At 50.1% G+C, this 25,308-nt stretch overlaps 1 protein-coding gene across 3 annotated transcripts in view; it reads left to right on the plus strand.

Annotated features, from left to right (window-relative positions):
* The window catches only part of LOC140398676 (junction plakoglobin-like), a 72,877-nt gene that overhangs the window by 37,133 nt on the left and 10,436 nt on the right, over positions 1–25,308 (plus strand). For all 3 annotated transcript variants that reach the window (XM_072487656.1, XM_072487654.1, XM_072487655.1), the window contains 7 exons: positions 5,448–5,648; positions 7,233–7,486; positions 9,172–9,410; positions 18,546–18,747; positions 19,973–20,117; positions 22,605–22,708; positions 23,875–24,213. In XM_072487656.1, the coding sequence (XP_072343757.1) occupies positions 5,456–5,648; positions 7,233–7,486; positions 9,172–9,410; positions 18,546–18,747; positions 19,973–20,117; positions 22,605–22,708; positions 23,875–24,213 (1,476 nt within the window). In that variant the 5' untranslated portion in view covers positions 5,448–5,455. The remainder of the gene's footprint in view (positions 1–5,447; positions 5,649–7,232; positions 7,487–9,171; positions 9,411–18,545; positions 18,748–19,972; positions 20,118–22,604; positions 22,709–23,874; positions 24,214–25,308) is intronic.

A 25,308-nucleotide genomic window follows, 5' to 3' on the forward strand; every position in this document is an offset into this window, starting at 1 on the left:
TGCCCCTGGTCCAAGGGGCCCGTGCCCCTGGTCCAAGGGGCCCGTGCCCCTGGTCCAAGGGGCCCGTGCCCCTGGTCCAAGGGGCCCGTGCCCCTGGTCCAAGGGGCCCGTGCCCCTGGTCCAAGGGGCCCGTGCCCCTGGTCCAAGGGGCCCGTGCCCCTGGTCCAAGGGGCCCGTGCCCCTGGTCCAAGGGGCCCGTGCCCCTGGTCCAAGGGGCCCGTGCCCCTGGTCCAAGGGGCCCGTGCCCCTGGTCCAAGGGGCCCGTGCCCCTGGTCCAAGGGCCCGTGCCCCTGGTCCAAGGGCCCGTGCCCCTGGTCCAAGGGCCCGTGCCCCTGGTCCAAGGGGCCGTGCCCCCGTGCCCCTGGTCCAAGGGGCCACTCTCCGATATCTGCTGAGATATTTTAAACTTTCACATGAAGAGTCATACAGCCTCTAAACGTTATCTGTGTTTCTCAATCCACACATGCTGCCTGATCTGAGTTTTTCCAGCATTTTCTATTTTTATTCTGAATTTCCATGTGCACTTTATTTTATGCCAATTTCAGTGACCATTGATGAACACAGCACTTTGAGCACAACATCCCATGTAATGCACTGCATTACAATTAATTTAGTTGAGGGAGGAATGTTGGCCAGCATGTCAGGTTGCCACCCTTCATTTGTTTGCTGTTACATTTACTTCATACAGTGTGGCCAGGTCATGTCAGAATGTATTCTCCTGAGCATCCTCCTTCTCCTTCTTGACCATAAGCCTTGATTCTCACATCCCGTATCTACTTATCCAGATTCCCCTTAAATGCATCTAAACTATTCTGTGGTCGTGAGTTCCACATTCTCACTGCTCAGGTGGGTCAGCTGATGGCTTCGGTTTCAGTACCTGCTCAGCTGATGGCTTCGGTTTCAGTACCTGCTCTCTCCTTCCTCTTTACAGTCCACTTACTGCAGTCAGATCAGTCTCTGCAGAAACGCGGTTTGATTATACCAGCGAGAGACATGGTGAACGCAGAGACTGGTTTGGTAAGTTAGGCTCAATACAGCCATCACATACCTGTACCTGTGTTTGATTGCTGCTGTGTAGACAGGTACAGCACAGGTCCCATCAAATACTCCCAGGACAGGAACAGCACGTGATTAGATACAGAGTAAATCTCCCTCTACACTGTCCCCATCAAACACTCCCAGGACAGGTCCAGCACGGGGTTAGATACAGAGTAAAGCTCCTTCGACACTGTCCCCATCAAACACTCCCAGGACAGGTACAGCATGGGGTTAGATACAGAGTAAAGCTCCCTCTACACTGTCCCCATCAAACACTCCCAGGGCAGGTACAGCACAGGGTTAGATACAGAGTAAAGCTCCCTCTACACTGTCCCCATCAAACACTCCTGGGACAATCTGTCTCTCTCTCTCTCTCTCTCTCTCTCTCTCTCTCTCTCTCTCTCTGGAATTGTATCCCACAAAAAGCATACTGATGCTTGCTAAATTATTATTTTTAAATCTGAAGTTTTCACCAGCCAAATGCATTAAGGGGAAGAGATAGTGGGGCATAGATTCAAGATTAGAGGCAGAAGGTGTAGAGGGGACATGAAAAACCTTTTTTACAGAGGATAGTGGGAGTCTGGAATTCGCTGCCCAAGTTGGTGGTGGAGGCAGAGACCCTGAACACTTTTTTAAAAAAAAAAAAAGTACCTGGATCTGCACCGTAAGTGCTCGAAGTACAGGTCTCTGCACCAAGTGCAGGAAGTGGGATTAGATATGCCACCTGGGTGTGCTCGGACTGGCATGCACATGATGGGCTGAATGGCCTCCAGTGCTGCAACTTTTCTTTGATTCTATTAAGAGTTTTGGAGCCAAAGCAGGTGGGTAAAGTTGGAGTGCAGATGAACCCTGACCTTATTGGATAACAGTGGAATAGGCTTGAGAGGCTGAATGCCCTGATTTTGTTTTGAATCACCCCCCCCCCCCCCCCCCCCCATCTCTTGTAAAATTCCTCTCGCGCGCTCTCCCTCAGGCAGCTGTGAATTTTATTTTCATCAGTGTCTATTGAAGATCTTTAATCAATGCAACATGTCAGGGCCTCCGATTTTAATTTTTATAAATATATATGTTGGAAATGGTACCAAGTCCCCTGTATGCTTTCGGGTTGTGTGGGGCATGTGTCGAGGGGTCCACCTGTGTTTTTCAGGGTCTTGTGCTCTGCTTGTGGTAAGTGGCTGATGTGTGCTGCTGACCGAGGAAAAGCATTTGCATTTCTGCCCTGGGTGGTTAACAGCCAGTCAACAGCTGTACACATCTACACGCATCAAAAACACTTTCAGCAAATGGCCTGGAGAAGCATTTCAAATCCAGACTCGATTTCTTTTGGTTCAATCTTAACAAACATTTTATTTTGCTTTTGTGCTCTTCCTTTCTCTCCCCCATTAAAAATTGCATCCTGTCAGATTTATTTAATTATTTGCATGTTTATTTGCTGTGTGCACTGATGTTACTGTCAATGTAAATCAGTCTGCCCTCTGGTGTAATATGTGCTTCTCGGACTTCAGGACCTGAGCGTTGAGGTTAGCACACAAGGTTCTTGCGTGGCATTGTGAGTCGGGCAGAGCTGGCTCATCTCTGGCATTGAGATTTTGGGCAGGTGAGGGGTGACGTGATGGGTTTGCAATTGGCTTCTGTGCCTGGAGACAATAGAATCCAACTTGGGGCCATTTCTGGAAAATGTGCTTGTGAACATTGGCTGAAGGCAAGGTCAGGTTTTGCTCTGGTGCCTTCCTCCCCAGCAATCAAGCCATTTACACAATGTGCAAGTGCTTGGCTTAATGCCTTCCAGTAACTCAAATGTCTAATCTTGCATGTGAGAGGTTGATGGGCTAGTCAGTAGTAGATGTCACGATGCAGTTCAGTGTAAACCGCACCTAATCCATGCACAAGGCAGATATTTTAGCAAGGGTTGCAGATGATCAAGAAACAATAGCAGCACTCTGCTCCTTCAGAGCTGACGTATCAGGCTGGATTTTGGCATGAGTCTCTGCATTGCATGTTAAACCAAAGCCCCTCTGACTGAAGAGAGTGCCACCATTGAACCTTGAATGAAGTTGCAATGTGCCCTCTCATGCTTTCTCTGATCTGCCTGTGAGGGAAGATCCTATCAAATGATTTGTTCACGATGTAAATGATGATGCCTATGTTTTAATATGGAGTTGACCGGATAATTGTTTACATGTTACGTAGTGCATGTTAGAATGACCCACACCCAGGAGTTTGGACATGCTGACCTGTACAGCTCTTTTGAAAGCAACCCAGTGGACCTGGGATGGAGTTACATGACCTTGATTTAATCAATATTTTGATTTCATAAACCACTGATAATTCATAGATATGTCAAATCTTTGGTGGCTGTAACATTGAACTTACCTGACTGGGTATGATTATGGCTGACATTGCGTCATTATTTTAGTTTAAAACTGGGCGTATTTGTCCTTGTGAAAACTGAACACCAGTATCTCTTTTATGATGCTGACGAGAGAGAGTATTCTAGAATCATACGGCACACTAGACCAATTGTCCCACCATACTGTGACAACTCTCTGAACGCGCTGTCAATTAGTCCCACTCCTTTATTCCAATGGATTTGCAGATCTATTGAGCACTTTTTGTGGATCAATTAATCAAGAGGCTTGCACTAATCCCAGGGAACAAATTAAATCCCACCAGTGGCAGTTTGAGAACTTGAATTCCAATTTAAAAAAATTTAACAAATAAGAAGCTGGCATAAATTTTGAGTGATCATTAAGTCATCAGCTTTCTGCAATAACTAGATCGGTTCACTAATGTCCTAATGAAAGAAATCATCATCCATGCCAGGTCTGAGCTTGTATTTCTCCAGTCCTACACCAATATGGGTGACTCTTAACTTCCCTCAGACTGACCTAACAAGGACAGGATAGACAATAAATGCCAGTGACTCACTTTGTGGAAATGAGTGAGAGTCAACCCCTGTTTATGCTAGGAGTGAATTCAGGGAATTACTGAATCTTTTATTTACACCAGTTGCTCTGGTCCATCGATTTCATGAAGTGATAAGACAGGCAGCTTTTAAATTAGAATCAACAGTGCTGTGTGTGGGTTGGGAACTGGTTGTATGAGTGTTTTTGTTTGCGGCTATGTGAAGTCAAGGGCGTGTTTTTCTCACCATTATTTGTGCAGCTGAGGGACTGGTGATTTTTAAACAAATTCTTTGCTGACTTATAAAATATAGATGACTCTGTCCCCTCTACCCCCCTGCCATTTGGTTCTTCCCACACTGATTGGGAAGCGCAAAATTTGAATACTTGCTTTGATGGTTCTTGATTACATACAAACAGCATTTTACCTCCATTTCCAGTATGAATAGAAAATGGCAGGCGAACAATTTCTTTCAATGTTCAATGTGAGGGTTGCTCATAACTTGGAGATATGGGCAGCACGGTGGTGCAGTGGTTAGCACGGTTGCCTCACGGCGCCAAGGTCCCAGGTTCGATCCCGGCTCTGGGTCACTGTCCGTGTGGAGTTTGCACATTCGCCCCGTGTCAGCATGAGTTTCGCCCCCACAAACCAAAGATGTGCAGGCTGGGTGGATGGGCCACGCCTAAATTGCCCCTTAATTGGAAAAATGAATTGGATACTCTAAATTTAAAAAAAAAACAACAACTTGGAGATTCAGCTTCAATTTCTGGAGAACTGTCGACCCCTTGGCACTGATGGCGCATCTGAATCCAGGTTTCCTGCTCTCTTGGTGTAGTCACTATTATGCAGAAGAGTAGAGAAATTCTCCCCAATATCCATCTCTCAACCAACACTATTGTAAAAAAAGTTACCTGATCGTGGTCACATTGCTGTTTTGTGGGATCTTGCTGTGTGCAAATGGGCTGCCGTTTTCCTTCATTACAGCGATCATTGTGCTTCAAAAATACTTATTGACTATAAAGCTTTGGGATGTCCAAAATTGCGAAAGATTTCAAGTGCAGTTTCTTTCTCAGTTGCTGAAGCCTTGTGATAACAACAGTCTGTGACATTCTTTCCCCTCTTCCTCCTGAAATCTCCACTTAAAACCCCACACGCCTGATGTCACCATACCTCCTGATTTTTGTCCTGTGCACCCTGGGATCTATTTCAGTTCTGTATCCTGCACCTTGGAGCCTTTGGTCCTTATTTTGAAAACAGGATTCTTTTCAGTAGTGTGGGATTGTATAGTCAAGTCTCTCAGGCGGCATTTCTCTGGCAGTTGTTTGCAACTGGCGAGCGTGGGTGTGTATATGTGTTTCAATTTTTGTTGTCATGGTCACCTGACTGCTGATTTTTCTCTTCCAGTTGAAACTTGCCTGTGAGAATTATTGTCACTGATCAGTAGGTTGTCTCTCTGCCAACACTAAAGGCTTTTTCCCTGACTTTTTTTTGTTCATTGTTCATAGTGTGAAAAATGGAGAGTTACGATTCGGAGGTCGTCAGCAAGGTAGCGCAGTGGCAGAACACCTGCATAGACTCTGGCATTCACTCTGGCTTGAATACCAATGCTCCCTCGCTAAGCGGCAAGGGCAACCTTGAAGATGATGAAATGTGGAAGCAGGGAGCCTACACAGTCACAACCACCAGCTACACCACCCAATTGCCAGGTATGTGAGGGGTCTGAATTGCCTTCCTGTATACATGTGGGTTTGGGCAGAGGAGGAAGGGGAACAAGAAGTAATAGTGAGAGATTAGCAGTGCTGCCTCAACGGCAGGGGCCTGCGTTCGATTCTGACCTCTGGTGACTGTCTGTATGGGGTTTGCACGTTCTCCCCATGTCTGCATGGGCTTCCTCCGGGTGCTCCAATTTTGAAGTCCAAAGATTTGCAGGTTAGGTGGATTGGCCATGATAAAATTGCCCCTTGGTATCTAATGGTTAGGTATGGTTACAGGGATAGGGCGGGGGAGTGGGCCTAGGTAAGATGCACTTTCAGAGGGTCTGTGCAGACTCGATGGGCTGAATGGCCTCCTGCACTGTATGGATTCTATGATTCTATAATTAATAGTATCCTGCTCTAGAGATCTGATTAATTATTTAATTGGGTAATATTAAGGGAGAGTGTATCCAGTGTGGGAGCAGTGGTAATGCCAGCGTCTATTGCAATATTTTGATTTGCTATCTTGAGCTTGGGATGTCTTTTACTGGGATGAGTGCATGGTGCCAGGTGCTGACACTAGCTTTAATACAAGCTTTATGGGTAATTCACATTCTCCGAAAGTTGTTGCACTCGGTGAATTGCACATAGTGGAGAAATCCTGACCTGCAATGTTCTACCCATTAGGAATTTTTGTTGCCATGAGTTATTTTAATTCTGGTGTCGAGTTAGAGATGGCTGTGGAGTGAATTGTACCACGTTCCATTAGATTCCATCTCCTGAGCGGTGAGATGAGTTGTAATTGTAGAGCTGATATTGGAATTGGATGAGCTTGGGATAAGTGGAATCATTGACACTGATGTGCAGAGATAGAAGATGGTGGGGCATTTGATCGTGCTGTTGGGAAGAGAAGGGTGGCAAGGACCTCGGCACACACTGCCTACCTGCCACCTTGTAACACAAGGAAGCAAAGAAAATGTGGAGGAGGTGTGAGATGTCATGGGAAGTTCACTTGTAGGTGATGGAAAAGACCATAAGACACAGGAGCAGAATTAGGCCACTCGGCCCATCGAGTCTGCTCCGCCATTCAATCATGGCTGATATTTTCTCCTCCCCATTCTCCTGCCTTCTCCCCATAACCCGATGTTTCACTTTAAGTTGAGTTGCATCTCATTATTCTGTCCAATCAATTCTTATCTCAGTTATTCCTCCATGGTCTTGCCATTCTCTCTTTGTAACCGTATCCAGTCTTAAAACCCTTCAATCTCTCTGCTCCTCGCACGTCGCTGATTATAACCGCTCCACCTTTGACAGCTACCTGGACCCGAAGCTCTAGGATTCTAATGCTAAACTTCTCCATCTATGCTCCTTTTAAAAGACACTCCTTAAACCTATCTTTTTGATCGAGCTTTGGATCATTTATCATATGTGGCTTGGTGTCAATTTTCTGTCTCATTATACTTGGATGAGGAGCTTTAGGTTGTTTTATGTGAAGGTTTTATATAAATACAAAAAAGGGGATATTCGTACCGCTGTGTATCCTGGGTAATGAGGCAGGTACGCCTTTCATAACTTATCCTATTCTAAAATCTACAGATATGGAAGAACAACTGGCCTCTACCCGTGGGCAACGCGTGCGTGCTGCCATGTTCCCAGAAACCCTGGAGAGTAGCACCCGGATCCTGTCCACCCAGATGGATCCCAGTCAGGAGACTAATGTGCAGAAACTGTCGGAATCTTCCCAGATGCTGAAAGCCGCCATTGTCCAGCTCATCAATTATCAAGATGATGCAGAGCTTGCAACACGCGCCATTCCTGAACTCACCAAACTACTCAACGATGAGGATCAGGTAGAGTTTCTTAACAAAGTAAATAGGAGCAGGAAGAGACCGTCCCTCACGCCTGTTATGCTGATCTGTTACATCTTGGCGGATTTTCTTTTATGTATCATCTTGTTTACATAACCCAACCAAAATGTATCAGTCTCTGTTTCAAAATTTCCTATTGGCCCTCGCCTGCGACAACTTTTTTTTTGGAGGGAGGATTCCAAATTTTCACTAAGCTTTGTGTGAAGAAATGCTTCCAACCTCAATGACCTGACCAAACTGTTAAGGTTCCGTCTCCCAACCTCCATCAGAGGAAGTAATTTCTCTCGACTTATCCATTCCCCTTTTCATCACTTTAGGGTTGGACAATAAATGCTGGCCTAGCCAGCGACACCTACAGCCTGTAAGTTAGTTTTTAAAAACTTAAATCACCCCTTAATCTTCTGTAGCTTATTCTGTGCAACGTGTCCTTCAGTCCTGGCAACATAATAATAATAATCTTTATTGTCAGAAGTAGGCTTGCATTAACACTGCAATGAAGTTACTGTGAAAAGCCCCCAGCCGCCACATTCCAGCGCCTGGTCGGGTACACGGGGAGAATTCAGATTGTCCAAATTACCTAACAGCACGTTTTCCGGGAGTTGTGGGAGAAAACCGGAGCACCCGGAGGAAACCCACGCAGACACGGGGAGAACGTGCAGACTCTGCACAGGCAGTGATCCAAGCCGGGAATCGAACCTTGGACTATGGTGCTGTGAAGCAACAGTGCTAGCCACTGTGCTCTTGTGCCGTCCATTCTGGTGAAACTGTGCCACACCTTCTCAAGGACGGGTCTATCCTTGCTGAGATGTAATGCCCAGACTCTCTAGTGACACCAGATCGGAGCTAACAAGAGATTTATATAATTTTAACATAACTTCCACCCCTTAAGTTCCAGGTGACTTGAAATTGGGCCGACATTTCAATAACTTTTTAGAATATTTTGCACTTGCCCGCTAGTTTCAGTGACCTATGTGTTTTGATTCCTAGATCACTGCTCCTCCAAGCTTCTTACCATTTAGAAAATACCGTTGAGGTTCGAAGAGGATGAGGTCACCTACGTTGTGTCGATTTCCACCTGCCACAGTTTTCCCCACTCTCTGAATTGAACAATGTTCCTTTGTTACTTTTTGCTTATAGTCACACCATGCCACCCAATTGCAATTCCTGCTCTAGCACTCGTATCATCAGCCCCTGCCCAATATCACCATAAATCGGGGCTGGTTTAGCACACTGGGCTAAATCGCTGGCTTTGAAAGCAGACCAAGGCAGGCCAGCAGCACGGTTCAATTCCCGTACCAGCCTCCCCGAACAGGCGCCGGAATGTGGCGACTAGGGGCTTTTCACAGTAACTTCATTGAAGCCTACTTGTGACAATAAACTATTTTCATTTCATTTCGTATACCGTCATAGAGGTCTACAGCACAGAAAATGTCCTTTGGCCCATCACGACTGCGCCAGTGATGGTGTCAGTTTCTGTCTGATTTACACTCCCAGGCACGTTCTGCGATATGAAAGGAACTGTATTAACAGCAGCTATGGAGTCGTGTGGGCCTGTCTGCCTACACAGTGGATAGGTTCGTTGTCAGTGGAGCTGCTGGAGGATACCTGTGCCCACTTCAATAAACTCAAGAGAATATTAACCCTTGTTTCTCCACTGTATTCTGTAGGTTATAGTCAGCAAGGCGACCATGATAGTTAACCAGCTGTCGAAGAAAGATGCGTCTTGCCGGGCCCTGGAGCAGTCACCCCAGATGGTTGCGGCAGTTGTCCGCACCATGCAGAATACCAGTGACCTGGAAACCGCGCGGCACGCAGCTGGCATCTTGCACAACTTTTCTCATCACCGCGATGGCATGCTCGCCATCTTCAAATCCGGCGGAATCCCGGCATTGGTCAGGATGTTGAGGTCTGTTCCTGATGTAGCTAGTATCTCGTTTTTCTGACTCTGTTCAAATTGATTTTCTGTATTGCTGCTTCTTAAAAGTATTTATTGGAATGCAAGTGACTCTTTTCAGGCGGCACAGTTGCTTCACAGCTCCAGGGTCCCAGGTTCAATTCCCGACTTGGGTCACTGTCCGTGTGGAGTTTGCACGTTCTCCCCGTGTTTCACCTCCACAACCCAAAGGTGTGCAGGGTAGGTGGATTGGCCACGCTAAGTTGCTCCTTAATTGGAAAAGAAAAATAATTGGGTACTCTAAATTTTTTTTTTTTTAAAGTGTGTCACTCGGTTGATTGTGGGAAGCAGCTTCAGGAACGAAGCCATGGCCTGAATTGTTTGTGCAATAATATAGAAATATTGTGCTAACCTGTCAGTGTCCATTCTCTGTGCATTCTCCACACTCTCATTTGGATTTGTTTATTGTCACGTGTACCGAGGTACAGTGAAAAGTATTTTTCTGCGAGCAGCTCAACAGATCATTAAGTACATGAAAAGAAAAGGGAATAAAAGAAAATACATAACAGGGCAACACAAGGTATGCAATGTAACTACATAACATCGGCATCGGGTGAAGCACACGGTGTAGTGTTAATGAGCTCAGTCCATAAGAGGGTCATTTAGGAGTCTGGTAACAGTGGGGAAGAAGCTGTTTTTGAGTCTGTTCGTGCGTGTTCTCAGACTTCTGTATCTCCTGCCCGATGGAAGAAGTTGGAAGAGTGAGTAAGCCGGGTGGGAGGGGTCTTTGATTATGCTGCCCGCTTTCCCCAGGCAGCGGGAGGTGTAGATGGAGTCAATGGATGGGAGGCAGGTTTGTGTGATGGACTTGAAGTTTCTTGCCGTTCTGGGCCGAGCAGTTGCCATACCAGGCTGTGATGCAGCCTGATCGGATGCTTTCATTGGTGCATCTGTAAAAGTTGGTAAGAGTTAATGAGGACATGCCGAATTTCCTTAGTTTCCTGAGGAAGTGTAGGCCCTATTTCGAGCCCTAACATCAGAGTATGCACTTTACGTAGCATTTACAGCCAGCGTTTATGTCCGTGTTTATGTTTCATACAACCCACCTCCCACCCTTAATTTCTCCACCAGCGTATTATTCCTTTTTTCACGTGTTTATCCAGCTTTTCCTGAAATATATCTGCTATTTGCCTCTCCCAGTCAATTTGGGATCAAGTTCCCTATTTTCACCACTCTCTGGGTAAAGAAACATCTCCGGAATTTCCTATTGGGTTTCCGCGTAAGTTAGCACAACATTTAGTTCTGATGGTAAATGAAGTATTCCCTAAGCTGGTTAGTCAATAGAGTTTCATAGAATTTACAGTGCAGAAGGAGGCCATTCGGCCCATCGAGTCTGTACCGGCTCTACCCAAGCTAACACCACTCTATCCCCATAACCCCGTAACCCCACCCAACGCTGAAGGGCAATTTTGGACACTAAGGGCAATTTTAGCATGGCCAATCCACCTAACCTGCACATCTTTGGACTGTGGGAGGAAACTGGAGCACCCGGAGGAAACCCACGCACACACGGGGAGAATGTGCAGACTCCGCACAGACAGTGACCCAAGTCGGGAATCGAACCTGGGACCCTGGAGCTGTGAAGCAATTGTGCTAGCCACAATGCCCATAGCTCAACTACATGTGCAACCTCGCCACGCTAAACCGTCCTCCTCCCAGAGACTGATGGTGCCCGCCTGTGGCCAGTTTTATGTCTTGACTTAAACCGTCTCCATATCCAAAGCATTTCAGTTGAGTGAGCCTTCAGAATAAGAGAGGGAATCTTGGCTCAGAGGAAAAAGTATGTTTGTGGACTGTAGGAGCCAGGTTTCTCGTTTTAATTAAATATAACCTGATTTCTTCTGCAGTTTTGCCTGTAATGTACATTGATCCTCAATTGCAATTTGGAGGCGTTTTCCAACCTTATTTATTCAGTTGTCAATTCACTCCGCTCTATTACTGTAGATTCTGGTGTATCTGTCGATCCAGCGTATAAGTTGACCCAATTTCACCTGCCCCAAGAAATCATATTTTTGCTTATACTTTTCAAATAAGCTGATGCCCTCGGCACAAAAGACAATTACCCCCCCCCCCCCCCCCCCCTTTCAACCGCGGCATGTTATACTCTGTCAACCTGAGTTTTCACCGCACAAATGGATATTTTACTTGTTGGTACCTTATAACTAAGCCCAAGGACTGAAGCAGTTGATATGGGCTATGTTGCAAAGATGCTTAGGAGTTTTACACACGCCAACTCCGAGTAGACCCCATGTGGCGAATGACGTAGAGAAACAAGTCTTCAAACAACTGATGTATGAAGCTGATTTCAGGCTAGAAATGGTGACATTTTCCAACTCGTCAAATAACTGTGCTGCAGCAGAAGAATTTGGTATTAGTGGAAAAATTGTTGCGAGAATGGAAGGAGGAGGGGTCCAGCTGGAGGAGGAGGAGGAGGGGTCCAGCTGGAGGAGGAGGAGGAGGGGTCCAGCTGGAGGAGGAGGAGGAGGGGTCCAGCTGGAGGAGGAGGAGGAGGGGTCCAGCTGGAGGAGGAGGAGGAGGGGTCCAGCTGGAGGAGGAGGAGGAGGGGTCCAGCTGGAGGAGGAGGAGGAGGGGTCCAGCTGGAGGAGGAGGAGGAGGGGTCCAGCTGGAGGAGGAGGAGGAGGGGTCCAGCTGGAGGAGGAGGAGGAGGGGTCCAGCTGGAGGAGGAGGAGGAGGGGTCCAGCTGGAGGAGGAGGAGGAGGGGTCCAGCTGGAGGAGGAGGAGGAGGGGTCCAGCTGGAGGAGGAGGAGGAGGGGTCCAGCTGGAGGAGGAGGAGGGGTCCAGCTGGAGGAGGAGGAGGGGTCCAGCTGGAGGAGGAGGAGGGGTCCAGCTGGAGGAGGAGGAGGGGTCCAGCTGGAGGAGGAGGAGGGGTCCAGCTGGAGGAGGAGGAGGGGTCCAGCTGGAGGAGGAGGAGGGGTCCAGCTGGAGGAGGAGGAGGGGTCCAGCTGGAGGAGGAGGAGGGGTCCAGCTGGAGGAGGAGGAGGAGGAGGAGGGGTCCAGCTGGAGGAGGAGGAGGAGGAGGAGGGGTCCAGCTGGAGGAGGAGGAGGAGGAGGAGGGGTCCAGCTGGAGGAGGAGGAGGAGGAGGAGGGGTCCAGCTGGAGGAGGAGGAGGAGGAGGAGGGGTCCAGCTGGAGGAGGAGGAGGAGGAGGAGGGGTCCAGCTGGAGGAGGAGGAGGAGGAGGAGGGGTCCAGCTGGAGGAGGAGGAGGAGGAGGAGGGGTCCAGCTGGAGGAGGAGGAGGAGGAGGAGGGGTCCAGCTGGAGGAGGAGGAGGAGGAGGAGGGGTCCAGCTGGAGGAGGAGGAGGAGGAGGAGGGGTCCAGCTGGAGGAGGAGGAGGAGGAGGAGGGGTCCAGCTGGAGGAGGAGGAGGAGGAGGAGGGGTCCAGCTGGAGGAGGAGGAGGAGGAGGAGGGGTCCAGCTGGAGGAGGAGGAGGAGGAGGAGGGGTCCAGCTGGAGGAGGAGGAGGAGGAGGAGGGGTCCAGCTGGAGGAGGAGGAGGAGGAGGAGGGGTCCAGCTGGAGGAGGAGGAGGAGGAGGAGGGGTCCAGCTGGAGGAGGAGGAGGAGGAGGAGGGGTCCAGCTGGAGGAGGAGGAGGAGGGGTCCAGCTGGAGGAGGAGGAGGAGGAGGAGGAGGGGTCCAGCTGGAGGAGGAGGAGGAGGAGGAGGGGTCCAGCTGGAGGAGGAGGAGGAGGAGGAGGGGTCCAGCTGGAGGAGGAGGAGGAGGAGGAGGGGTCCAGCTGGAGGAGGAGGAGGAGGAGGAGGAGGGGTCCAGCTGGAGGAGGAGGAGGAGGAGGAGGGGTCCAGCTGGAGGAGGAGGAGGAGGGGGTCCAGCTGGAGGAGGAGGAGGAGGAGGAGGGGTCCAGCAGGAGGAGGAGGAGGAGGGGTCCAGCTGGAGGAGGAGGAGGAGGAGGAGGAGGAGTCCAGCTGGAGGAGGAGGAGGAGGAGGAGGAGGGGTCCAGCTGGAGGAGGAGGAGGAGGAGGAGGAGGGGTCCAGCTGGAGGAGGAGGAGGAGGAGGAGGGGTCCAGCTGGAGGAGGAGGAGGAGGAGGAGGGGTCCAGCTGGAGGAGGAGGAGGAGGAGGAGGAGGAGGAGGGGTCCAGCTGGAGGAGGAGGAGTGGTCCAGCTGGAGGAGGAGGAGGAGGAGGAGGGGTCCAGCTGGAGGAGGAGGAGGGGTCCAGCTGGAGGAGGAGGAGGAGGGGTCCAGCTGGAGGAGGAGGAGGAGGAGGAGGGGTCCAGCTGGAGGAGGAGGAGGAGGAGAAGGAGGGGTCCAGCTGGAGGAGGAGGTGGAGGAGGAGGAGGGGTCCAGCTGGAGGAGGAGGAGGAGGAGGAGGAGGGGTCCAGCTGGAGGAGGAGGAGGAGGAGGGGTCCAGCTGGAGGAGGAGGAGGAGGGGTCCAGCTGGAGGAGGAGGGGTCCAGCTGGAGGAGGAGGAGGAGGGGTCCAGCTGGAGGAGGAGGAGGAGGAGGAGGGGTCCAGCTGGAGGAGGAGGAGGAGGAGGAGGAGGGGGGGTCCAGCTGGAGGAGGAGGATGAGGAGGAGGGGTCCAGCTGGAGGAGGAGGAGGAGGAGGAGGAGGGGTCCAGCTGGAGGAGGAGGAGGAGGAGGAGGGGTCCAGCTGGAGGAGGAGGAGGAGGAGGAGGAGGGGTCCAGCTGGAGGAGGAGGAGGAGGAGGGGTCCAGCTGGAGGAGGAGGAGGAGGAGGGGTCCAGCTGGAGGAGGAGGAGGAGGAGGGGTCCAGCTGGAGGAGGAGGAGGAGGAGGGGTCCAGCTGGAGGAGGAGGAGGAGGAGGGGTCCAGCTGGAGGAGGAGGGGTCCAGCTGGAGGAGGAGGGGTCCAGCTGGAGGAGGAGGAGGAGGAGGGGTCCAGCTGGAGGAGGAGGAGGAGGAGGAGGGGTCCAGCTGGAGGAGGAGGAGGAGGAGGAGGGGTCCAGCTGGAGGAGGAGGAGGAGGAGGAGGGGTCCAGCTGGAGGAGGAGGAGGAGGAGGGGTCCAGCTGGAGGAGGAGGAGGAGGGGTCCAGCTGGAGGAGGAGGAGGAGGAGGGGTCCAGCTGGAGGAGGAGGGGTCCAGCTGGAGGAGGAGGGGTCCAGCTGGAGGAGGAGGGGTCCAGCTGGAGGAGGAGGAGGAGGAGGGGTCCAGCTGGAGGAGGAGGAGGAGGAGGGGTCCAGCTGGAGGAGGAGGAGGGGGAGTCCAGCTGGAGGAGGAGGAGGGGTCCAGCTGGAGGAGGAGGAGGAGGGGCCCCGCTGGAGGAGGAGGAGGAGGAGGAGGGGGGGTCCAGCTGGAGGAGGAGGAGGAGGAGGGGTCCAGCTGGAGGAGGAGGAGGGGTCCAGCTGGAGGAGGAGGAGGGGTCCAGCTGGAGGAGGAGGAGGAGGGGTCCTGCTGGAGGAGGAGGAGGAGGGGTCCAGCTGGAGGAGGAGGAGGGGTCCAGCTGGAGGAGGGGGAGGAGGGGTCCCGCTGGAGGAGGGGTCGGAGGAGGAGGAGGGGTCCCGCTGGAGGAGGGGTCCCGCTGGAGGAGGGGGAGGAGGAGTGGTCCCGCTGGAGGAGGGGGAGGAGGAGGGGTCCCGCTGGAGGAGGGGGAGGAGGAGGGGTCCTGCTGGAGGAGGAGGAGGAGGGGTCCCGCTGGAGGAGGAGGAGGAGGGGTCCAGCTGGAGGAGGGGGAGGGGGAGGAGGAGGAGGAGGGGTCCCGCTGGAGGAGGGGGAGGAGGAGGGGTCCCGCTGGAGGAGGAGGAGGAGGGGTCCCGCTGGAGGAGGAGGAGGAGGGGTCCAGCTGGAGGAGGAGGAGTCCAGCTGGAGGAGGAGGAGCCCAAAACCAAATTCACTGAACACCGGGACCAGCCACTGGCCTGATCTTCAGAAGCATGAATCAGATGGGAATATTTACATTGTCACCAGAAACATCTATGCGCTTAAGTGAGCCAATCAAACCGAGTCTAACAAAGATTTCCGAGCAATAACTAGCTGCATTAAGGAATGAAAATCTCTAGTGTTGCAGCAGGAGACCAAGATCGCTCACATTCTGCCAAAAAGCATTGTCAGGTATTCAAGGAACAAATAGGTGAACTCCAAAAGTTGCTTGTTCCTATTTGGTGCAAGAGTAGAAAGAGGATTGTGTCCAAACCATGACTCACAAGGGAAATTAGATGGCAAAGTACCCATTATACCATGTTGGCAACATGGATGAAATGCATGAATTTCAATATGCTCAGCAACTAAACTGTGAAATGGGAATTTTGAAAACTGTTCTGGTGGAAACTACAGGACATGAGACCAGATTCAAGGTGGCACTAGCTAACAAAACTAAAACCCTTGATTTTCAAATGTGGGACAATGCCAAAATTCTGGTTCCTTGCAGGAGTTTTTGTGCATAACTACAGTTAGATGGAGAAGGTCCCTGTGGCCTACACAAAGAACACAACTTATCATCAGTGTGGGACATAATCAAATCCCATATAACTTTTTAAAATAAATATTTTTATTCAAGGCTTTTTACATATATACACAAAAATATCAGCAGGCTTTCTCCATGTCCATTGCCACTACTACCTCTACCTCCTGTCCAGATGGCATCGTAATTACATTAAACGCCCTGCTCACATTTGCCGACAACTGTCTTTCCTTCACAAATCCCATCTGGTCCTCTTCGCGATGCCAGCACCTTCGCCAACAACTTTGCATTGACATTAAGCAGTGATATCAGGCGGTACGACCCACTCTGCTTTGGCTCCTTGTCTTTCTTCCAGATCAGGGAGATGGAAGCCTTTGACAATGTGGCGGGAACTCTTCCCATCCCTCGCCTCCTTGTACGTTCTCACTAGCAGCGGCCTCAGGAACCCGTCCAGACCCGGGGCCTTCCCTGCCTGCATCGCACCCACATCAGATGCTTTGATTGTGGTAAATACTTTGTGATTAAAGGGATTTTTGTAGAATTAATTAATTCAATTAACCATGCCACATTCATTCACTATGAAGTCCTAGTGTTATGCTTTTTAATATTTCAGTATGGCACTCCCCCACACCTGAAGTTGTATTTTATACTTTCTGCAAGTAATATTCTCACCACATGCTACACAAGTGCCAGGCAATGATATTCCTCAAGAGACAATTTAACCATCTTCTCTTGACATTCAATTGCATTGTCATCGCTGAATCCCTCATCAACTTCTTGGGGGGGTCACCATTGATCATAAACTGAACATATAAATATGCAGGTTAACTGAAAATTCTGTGGAGTGTAACTCTCGTTCTGACATCCTAAAGCCTGTCCACAAGACAGGAATGTAATGGAATACTCTCCACTTGGATGAGGGAAACTCCAACACTCATGAGGCTCGACACCATCCAAGACAAACAGCTCGCAAGACTGACATCCCTTCCATAAACATTCAATCCCTTCACCACTGACTAACAGTAGCAGTTGTGTACACCATCTATCCTTAGACAGCACTTTCCAAACCTGTGATCTCTACCAGCTAAAAGGAGAAGAGCAGCAGATGCAAGAGAACCCCATCACCTGCAAGTTCCCCATCAAGTCACACACCTGGAACTATATCACAGTTCCTTCACGGTCAGCGATCAAAATTCTGGAACTCCATTCCTAAGGTGTACTTAAACCACATGGATTGTAGCGGTTCAAGAAGGCAGCTCACCACCACCAAATTGGAGCTGGCAGTAAATGCTGGACTAGCCAGCGAGACCCACTCCATGAACAAATGTAAAAAAACCTTGACTCCTGCTTTTGGAAGCATTTTTGGTGGTTTTGGGTTATATGGCATAATCTACCTATTACATCGGTGTGATTCTTGACCTTCAGGATTTCAGTTCTCTTCACCTTTGCTCTTGAGTCCAGTGATTGTATTTCAAGTGAAATCCTCGTCCTCAGTCCAATGTTCATCAGTCATGCAACTGTCTTGAATTTTCATAGACTCCTGCAGATGATGTAGAACAACTCATTAGCATAGTAAAATGTTCAAAGCGCTTCACAGTAGTACCATTGGACAAAAAAATTGACAAATCCATGTATGAAGACAGGTATCCAAAAACTTGAATTAAATGGTAGGTTTTAAGGAGCGTCTTGAGAGATGGGGGCGGGTTGAGTGATTGGTGCAAATTCTAGAGTATAGGGCGTAGGCAGCTGAAGGCATTGCCATTGACCACCCAGTGAGGGGGCAGAGGAAATTGGAGAAGTTCAAGAAGTCCGAGTTGAGCAGTGCAGAGATCTCGCAGTTGTTGGGAAAGGAAAGTTAGTGTAATCAAGGGGTGAAGCTATTAAGGGATATATTAATCTTTATTAGTGTCACAAGTAGGCTTACATTAACAATGCAATGAAGTTACTGTGAAAATCCCCTAGTCGTCACATTCCGGCGCCTGTTCGGGTTCACTGAGGGAGAATTCAGAATGTCCAAATTGTCTAACAGTGCGTCTTTCGGGACTTGTGGGAGTAAACCAGAGCGATATGAAAACGAGATGAGAATTTTAAATTTGAGGAATTGCTGGGCCAGGAGCTAATGTAGATCAGTGGGCACAGTAATTGGGTATGTACAGATCGGGGCTTTCTCCACGGGGACTGAGTGCCTTCCAAGTGCTCTTTCTATGAGCTGCTGCATGTAGTTGGGCATTGCAATGTTAAGTTTGATAATTAAAAGCTTGTTATTAGAATACCTGAGGAGCTGACACCGTATACTTTAAGGATGAACTCGTATACAAGCTGCAATTAATTCAGTGTCCCTCCCTCCCATTGCCCCCAGCTGTTCCAAGCTCCTCTCGTTTTTCTTTGCACCAATGGATTGAGTTTAAGATCCTTGCCCTAGTTTGGGAATCTCACACCTGATCATGGTACCATTCAGTGAATCTCCTCTGCAGCCTCTCCAGGGCCTTAACATCCTTCCTAAAACGTGATGCTCAGAATTAAATGCAGTACTGAGCCCGAACCAATATTCTATAAAAGGTTCAAACTAACTTGCTTTGCACTCTTATCATCTTTAGAAAATCAAGGTTCCCCATGCTTTTATTTTTAAACGGTCTTCCAAATTTTGTATTTTCACCTGTTTGTGTTTTTTGCTGTTTACCGATGTGTCTGTTTCCCAGCTCTCCCGTCGAGTCCATCTTATTTTATGCCATTACTACCCTCCACAATCTGCTCCTGCATCAGGAAGGGGCAAAAATGGCTGTCCGTTTGGCTGATGGGCTCCAGAAGATGGTTCCTCTTTTGAAAAAGAACAACGTGAAGTTCCTCGCCATCACCACAGATTGCCTACAGCTGCTAGCTTATGGGAATCAGGAGAGCAAGGTAAGAGAGCTCTGGGGATGGGGGTGGTGTCTGTTGGACCTTGGACTGGGAGCTGTGGAGGGAAGGTGGCTGGGCATGGAGAGCACCATCCTGGTGGGTCGTACAGTTCTCAAGGTCTGACCTTGCCAGTGTTGTAGCAGTGTCTAAGAACGTGCAAAGTGAACGGGCAGTGTGATGTAATCCTATTCATTGAAGCATGAAGAGGAAGTTTGAAGAAATGGAAAGACTGTGAAGCGAGTTGATTTGGCACTCCGTGTCAGTGAAGGTTCAGTTGGATGATTAACACAAGCAGGAGCCCAGATGATTGAAAGATTAAAAGACTTGAATTTGCACAGCGCCTAACACCTGTCAGTGTTCTGGACTGCCACCATGTTCTGTGTTCTCTTGGCGTAGTCCCTGGCTCCTGGTATGTGAAACCTAACTTCCCTGGACAGACTGTAGTCTTACTCTGGTACTTGCTTTAAACTGGTTTATTAACATTATATATATATATATATATATATATATATATATGTATATTTATTATATATTTACATAAAGGACAGATTTATGTCTCACCTACGGCCAGTGTGTTCCATCCCCTCTCTCCCTCTCTGAGTCTAGCATGTGGCTGCTGGTGTCATTGATACATCACCGTCTAAATCACTCAGCAGCATATCTATTCTATTAATACATTACAATTTTCAGAATCTCCAAAAATGCTTTACAGCCATCTAAGTGCTTTATAAAGTGTAGTCGCTGTTGTGGAGGAAGCGCAGCAACCGATTTGCACTTGGCAAGATCCCACTCAGCAATATGATGGCCAGGTGATCCGATTTAGTCATATTGGTTGAGGAAAAAATTCAGTCAGTGCTTCGGGGAGAAGCCTGCTGATCCTCTGAATGGCGGCTGGTTAATGTCTATCTGAGAAGCCAGCTGGGGCCTCGCTTTGAGGTCTCAAGTGAAAGATGGCACCTTCAGCAGTGCTGTACTCCCTCAATACTGCCACTGGTTGTTAGGCCTGAACCCACAACCTCTGACTCCAAAGCGAGGGTGCCGCTCATTGAGCCATGGCTGGTACTAAACTGAAGTCACCATTTTAATTGTGGGGAATGGGTGTACACGTGTCCAGTGAATTTGACCATAGGCTGTTATTTTGCGTGTGTCCTTTCTGATTTAGATTATGGCTGTTAGTCTGTGGTTGCTGAGTGAAAATCTGTAACCAGAGGTTGTTTTGTTTTTGTAGCTGATTATTCTGGCCAATGGAGGCCCAGATGCCCTTGTTCATATCATGAGGACCTACAATTACGAGAAGTTACTCTGGACCACAAGCCGTGTGCTGAAAGTTCTGTCTGTCTGTCCCAGTAATAAGCCTGCAATCGTGGAAGCCGGTAACTCCATGCCTCTGGAACCCATTCCTCCCTATCCCACCCACTGTTCTGACCATTTTTTTTACCTCTTCCTGTTTAGCTCGCTGCGCTGTACATATCCTGATTTGAATTGGCTGCTTTCAGTGACTACTTAATCTGTCTGGGCGTTTGTGAAAGAATTCATGGGAATTTTCTGGTTTTCTTTGCTGGGTAGATTTGCTGTGTCTCCAGTACATGAATGTTCTGTTAAACTATGCAATACTGTCTATGTGGGGTTTGCACATTCTCCCCGTGTCTGTATGGGTCTCACCCCCATAACCTAAAGATGTGCCGGCTAGGTGGATTGGCCAGGCTAAATTCCCCCTTGATTGGAAAAGTTACAAACAAAATAAAACTGCACAATAGATGGGGGTATTTCCAGAGCTGAGAGGATTATGGGTATTTTGGCCACCATTATTGACCAATTGCCACAATGCCACATTCTCGGTACCAAGCTGGCAGTGCAGCACCTGCCAAGCTGGCAGTGCAGCACCTGCCAAGCTGGCAGTGCAGCACCTGCCAAGCTGGCTGTGCAGCACCTGCCAAGCTGGCTGTGCAGCACCTGCCAAGCTGGCTGTGCAGCACCTGCCAAGCTGGCTGTGCAGCACCTGCCAAGCTGGCTGAGCAGCACCTGCCAAGCTGGCTGAGCAGCACCTGCCAAGCTGGCTGAGCAGCACCTGCCAAGCTGGCTGAGCAGCACCTGCCAAGCTGGCTGAGCAGCACCTGCCAAGCTGGCTGAGCAGCACCTGCCAAGCTGGCTGAGCAGCACCTGCCAAGCTGGCTGAGCAGCACCTGCCAAGCTGGCTGAGCAGCACCTGCCAAGCTGGCTGAGCAGCACCTGCCAAGCTGGCTGAGCAGCACCTGCCAAGCTGGCTGAGCAGCACCTGCCAAGCTGGCTGAGCAGCACCTGCCAAGCTGGCTGAGCAGCACCTGCCAAGCTGGCTGAGCAGCACCTGCCAAGCTGGCTGAGCAGCACCTGCCAAGCTGGCTGAGCAGCACCTGCCAAGCTGGCTGAGCAGCACCTGCCAAGCTGGCTGAGCAGCACCTGCCAAGCTGGCTGAGCAGCACCTGCCAAGCTGGCTGAGCAGCACCTGCCAAGCTGGCTGAGCAGCACCTGCCAAGCTGGCTGTGCAGCACCTGCCAAGCTGGCTGTGCAGCACCTGCCAAGCTGGCTGTGCAGCACCTGCCAAGCTGGCTGTGCAGCACCTGCCAAGCTGGCTGTGCAGCACCTGCCAAGCTGGCTGAGCAGCACCTGCCAAGCTGGCTGAGCAGCACCTGCCAAGCTGGCTGAGCAGCACCTGCCAAGCTGGCTGAGCAGCACCTGCCAAGCTGGCTGAGCAGCACCTGCCAAGCTGGCTGAGCAGCACCTGCCAAGCTGGCTGAGCAGCACCTGCCAAGCTGGCTGAGCAGCACCTGCCAAGCTGGCTGAGCAGCACCTGCCAAGCTGGCTGAGCAGCACCTGCCAAGCTGGCTGAGCAGCACCTGCCAAGCTGGCTGAGCAGCACCTGCCAAGCTGGCTGAGCAGCACCTGCCAAGCTGGCTGAGCAGCACCTGCCAAGCTGGCTGAGCAGCACCTGCCAAGCTGGCTGAGCAGCACCTGCCAAGCTGGCTGAGCAGCACCTGCCAAGCTGGCTGAGCAGCACCTGCCAAGCTGGCTGAGCAGCACCTGCCAAGCTGGCTGAGCAGCACCTGCCAAGCTGGCTGAGCAGCACCTGCCAAGCTGGCTGAGCAGCACCTGCCAAGCTGGCTGAGCAGCACCTGCCAAGCTGGCTGAGCAGCACCTGCCAAGCTGGCTGAGCAGCACCTGCCAAGCTGGCTGAGCAGCACCTGCCAAGCTGGCTGAGCAGCACCTGCCAAGCTGGCTGAGCAGCACCTGCCAAGCTGGCTGAGCAGCACCTGCCAAGCTGGCTGAGCAGCACCTTGCTGCGACAACAATCTCACCGGTTCAATTTCCTACTTATGGGAGGGCTGTCTCGTCGCGACACTGAGCTCTAATAATGGGTGGTGTACACACTCTAGCATACAGATTTTGGGACAAAATGAAAGGGTTTGATCGAGTCAATGTAGAGGAGATATTTCCACCCTGGGAGGGCGGGGTTGGGAAATGCAAAATTAGAGTGAATCAGTTTAAGATGGTTACTAATACATCCAGTCAGGAATTCAGGAGAAACATCTTTGCCCAGAGTGTACACCTGTAGGCCCAATGGCCTGTGCAGTGCTGTAAATTCCATGTCACCTCTGTTATGTTGGCATCTTCTTGGAGAGGGATCTTTGCACAGGGCTTTTGGTTTCCATGGTCACAGAGGATGAAGAGCTGTTGTACATTATGAGATATTCTATTGGATCACTGAACAGTTGTCAGGTTTCACAAGTTGTTCAGCTGATGCTGTCAGAGCTCCAAGCTTCGTGTTTAGATTTCCGACGTGCAACCCCATTTCACTGGATTGAGTTTTGTCTCTTATTGGGCAGGTGGGATGCAGGCACTGGGCTCGCACCTGGGCAGCTCCAGCCCCAGGCTGGTTCAGAACTGCTTGTGGACGCTGAGAAATCTCTCTGACGCAGCAACAAAACAGGTAAGGTTCTCTGACTGTGGTATAGCACCCGAAAAGTATTTTTTGAGAAGTGTAACCATTGTTATAATGTAGGGAACATGACAACCAATTAGTGCACTGCAAGATCGCACCAATATCATGACCAGATGATCTGTTTTCAGTATTTGAGAAATAAAGATGGTTGTGACTCTGGACATTCTCAACTCCTCCTTTGAATTGTGCAGTGGGTCCAGCTGGAAGTGAGTGTGCAGTGGGACTTGAACTCCTAACCTTCCTGACACTGCCCACTGAGCCATTGCTGACTCTTTCAGCCTTGATTATTTGCTCAAGTCTCAGGAATGTGGCGATCAATGTATTTTTGTCCAATTCCGTGTTTGGCGTTTTTGGCCTTCCCGAGGGCACCTCCAATTTGGATCAATTAAACCAGTGAGATTTCCAGCCCATCAGTTGCGTGTCAAATGTTTGTTAGAATGATTCAGAACTAATTCTTGTGTCTTTCTCCACCTCCAATATTTAGTCAAATTTCTGATAAGACTCTGTCTCTATCTCTGCTTCAATCACTCCCCGTGCCACAGCACATCTTCCATGGCCCGGAAACCCTCTGACAACATATCTCAGTGATTTCTCATCACTGACTCCCCTAGTCACTCTATTCAAACCCTGCCTGCATTACCATTTTTACCTAATCTTCGTGTAGCCTTCTCTTGCTCAACTGGGGAGGTGGCGGTATAGTGGATATTGATAAATCTGATAGGCAAATGAGAAATGCCCTTGCCTAGTGAGGGGTTAGAATGTGAAACAACACAGGAAGTAGTCATGGTCAAGAAAACCGTCTGGATGCCTCATCAGGAACTTGATGAGTACATAGGAGGGTTTAAAAAAATATTAATTCCTGTGATGTGGGCCAGCATTTATTACCAATCCCTAATTGCCTTTGGAAAGGGAATAGGCAGAATATGTGAACCTAAAAACGAGCAGCAGCGGGCTGTACAGCCCATCTAGCTTCCTCTGTTAATCAATCAACGGCTGGGAGGAGGTCGATGGGACAGGAACACCACAGAATGATTGGGCCGAATGGTCTGTTTAATGGGCAAGTTTGATGTTTTGCATGTGTGTGTGACTGGCAGGACTGCTTATGAAGATGTGAATTGTGTAATCACTAATGCAAAGTGTATTCTTGTCCGCAGGAGGGGTTAGATAACCTTCTCAACACACTGGTCCACCTTCTGCCTTCAGATGACATTAATGTGTTGACTTGTGCCACTGGCATCCTCTCCAATCTCACCTGCAACAATGCAAGGAACAAGATGGTGGTGTGCCAGGTGGAAGGCATCGAGGCCCTGGTCCACACAGTACTGCGAGCGGGCGAGAAGGAGGACATCACTGAGCCAGCAGTCTGTGCTCTTCGGCACCTCACCAGTAGACACCAAGAGGCTGAGATTGCCCAGAACAAAGTGCGTGCCAATTACGGCATGCCTGCTGTGGTCAAACTTCTCAATCAGCCCTTCCACTGGCCACTGATCAAGGTGAATTGGTGCGCTGCAACGGGAACCATGATTTCAGCAGCTGTGCCCTGATACTGGGGACTGCTCTGGGTGGGGGGGGGGAAGGTCATGGCAGCATTCACTCGGTGTCGGGCACATGGGGGAGGGGGAGGGGGTTAAGGGTTGCTGGGCAGATGGGGGTGGAGGGGGCACTTTGTTAGTGTTGCTGGAGCTGTGGAACCCAGGCAGTTTGAGATGCAAATTTGGTATGCAAGTGGGCATGTACTGGGCTAGCAGTGGTTAGAGTTCAAACCCCTTTGGAGTGGATTTAGAAACTGAGTTTGAAATGAATCTGCCAAATTATTATAAAAGACACACAATGTTTATTGATGTCCTTGAGGGAGGGACCTATCAATGAGGTAAAGTCACCGTGGTCCCAGATGACCATGGGCTGCTTTCCCGTTTGAAGGGGGGGAGAGCTGACTGGTGGTGATTTAACCTGAGCATCATCACACTTCAGGTGAGGGGAAAGGGTGAGAAGGCGGGGCCTTCATGAATAACGTCCGTCAGTACGGGGATTGAACCCTCGCTGCTGGCCTCGCTCTGCAACACGAACCAGCTGTCTAGCCAACTGAGCTAAACCGGCCCCCACCCAGTGCTGGCTCCACATGAGCCTTCACTCCTATATTTTAAAATCTACTCTCTGGTTGTGAGCATTGCTGGTTGGACCCACCCCTAATTGCCCTTCTGAATGTGGTGGTGAGCTGCTGCCTTGAACCGCTGCAGTCCGTGGGGTGTAGCTACACCCCCAGAAGTTTACTTTTATTATTCCCGTGGGAAGATGGAGGTGGGCAAAAAACTGACTGGGGCACCACATCCCAAGAAGAAACATTTTAAAATGCCATGGTAATGCAGGCGATCAGAAGCCTGGGCGTGCTCCGTGTCAGCACCTGTCAGCAACTTTCACTAGTTGGCCAGCTGTATACTCTCCAATCGGGCAGGAGAATGGGGACCTGCATTAGGCCACATGACCAGCTGAACCCTCACACCAGCATGTGGAAGGATCGGGTAAAAACACGAGATTGGAGCAGGAGTAAATCATTCGGCCCATCGAGCCTGCTCCACCATTCAATAGCA

Source organism: Scyliorhinus torazame, chromosome 21, assembly GCF_047496885.1.
Source record: "Scyliorhinus torazame isolate Kashiwa2021f chromosome 21, sScyTor2.1, whole genome shotgun sequence".
Lineage (NCBI taxonomy): Eukaryota > Metazoa > Chordata > Chondrichthyes > Carcharhiniformes > Scyliorhinidae > Scyliorhinus > Scyliorhinus torazame.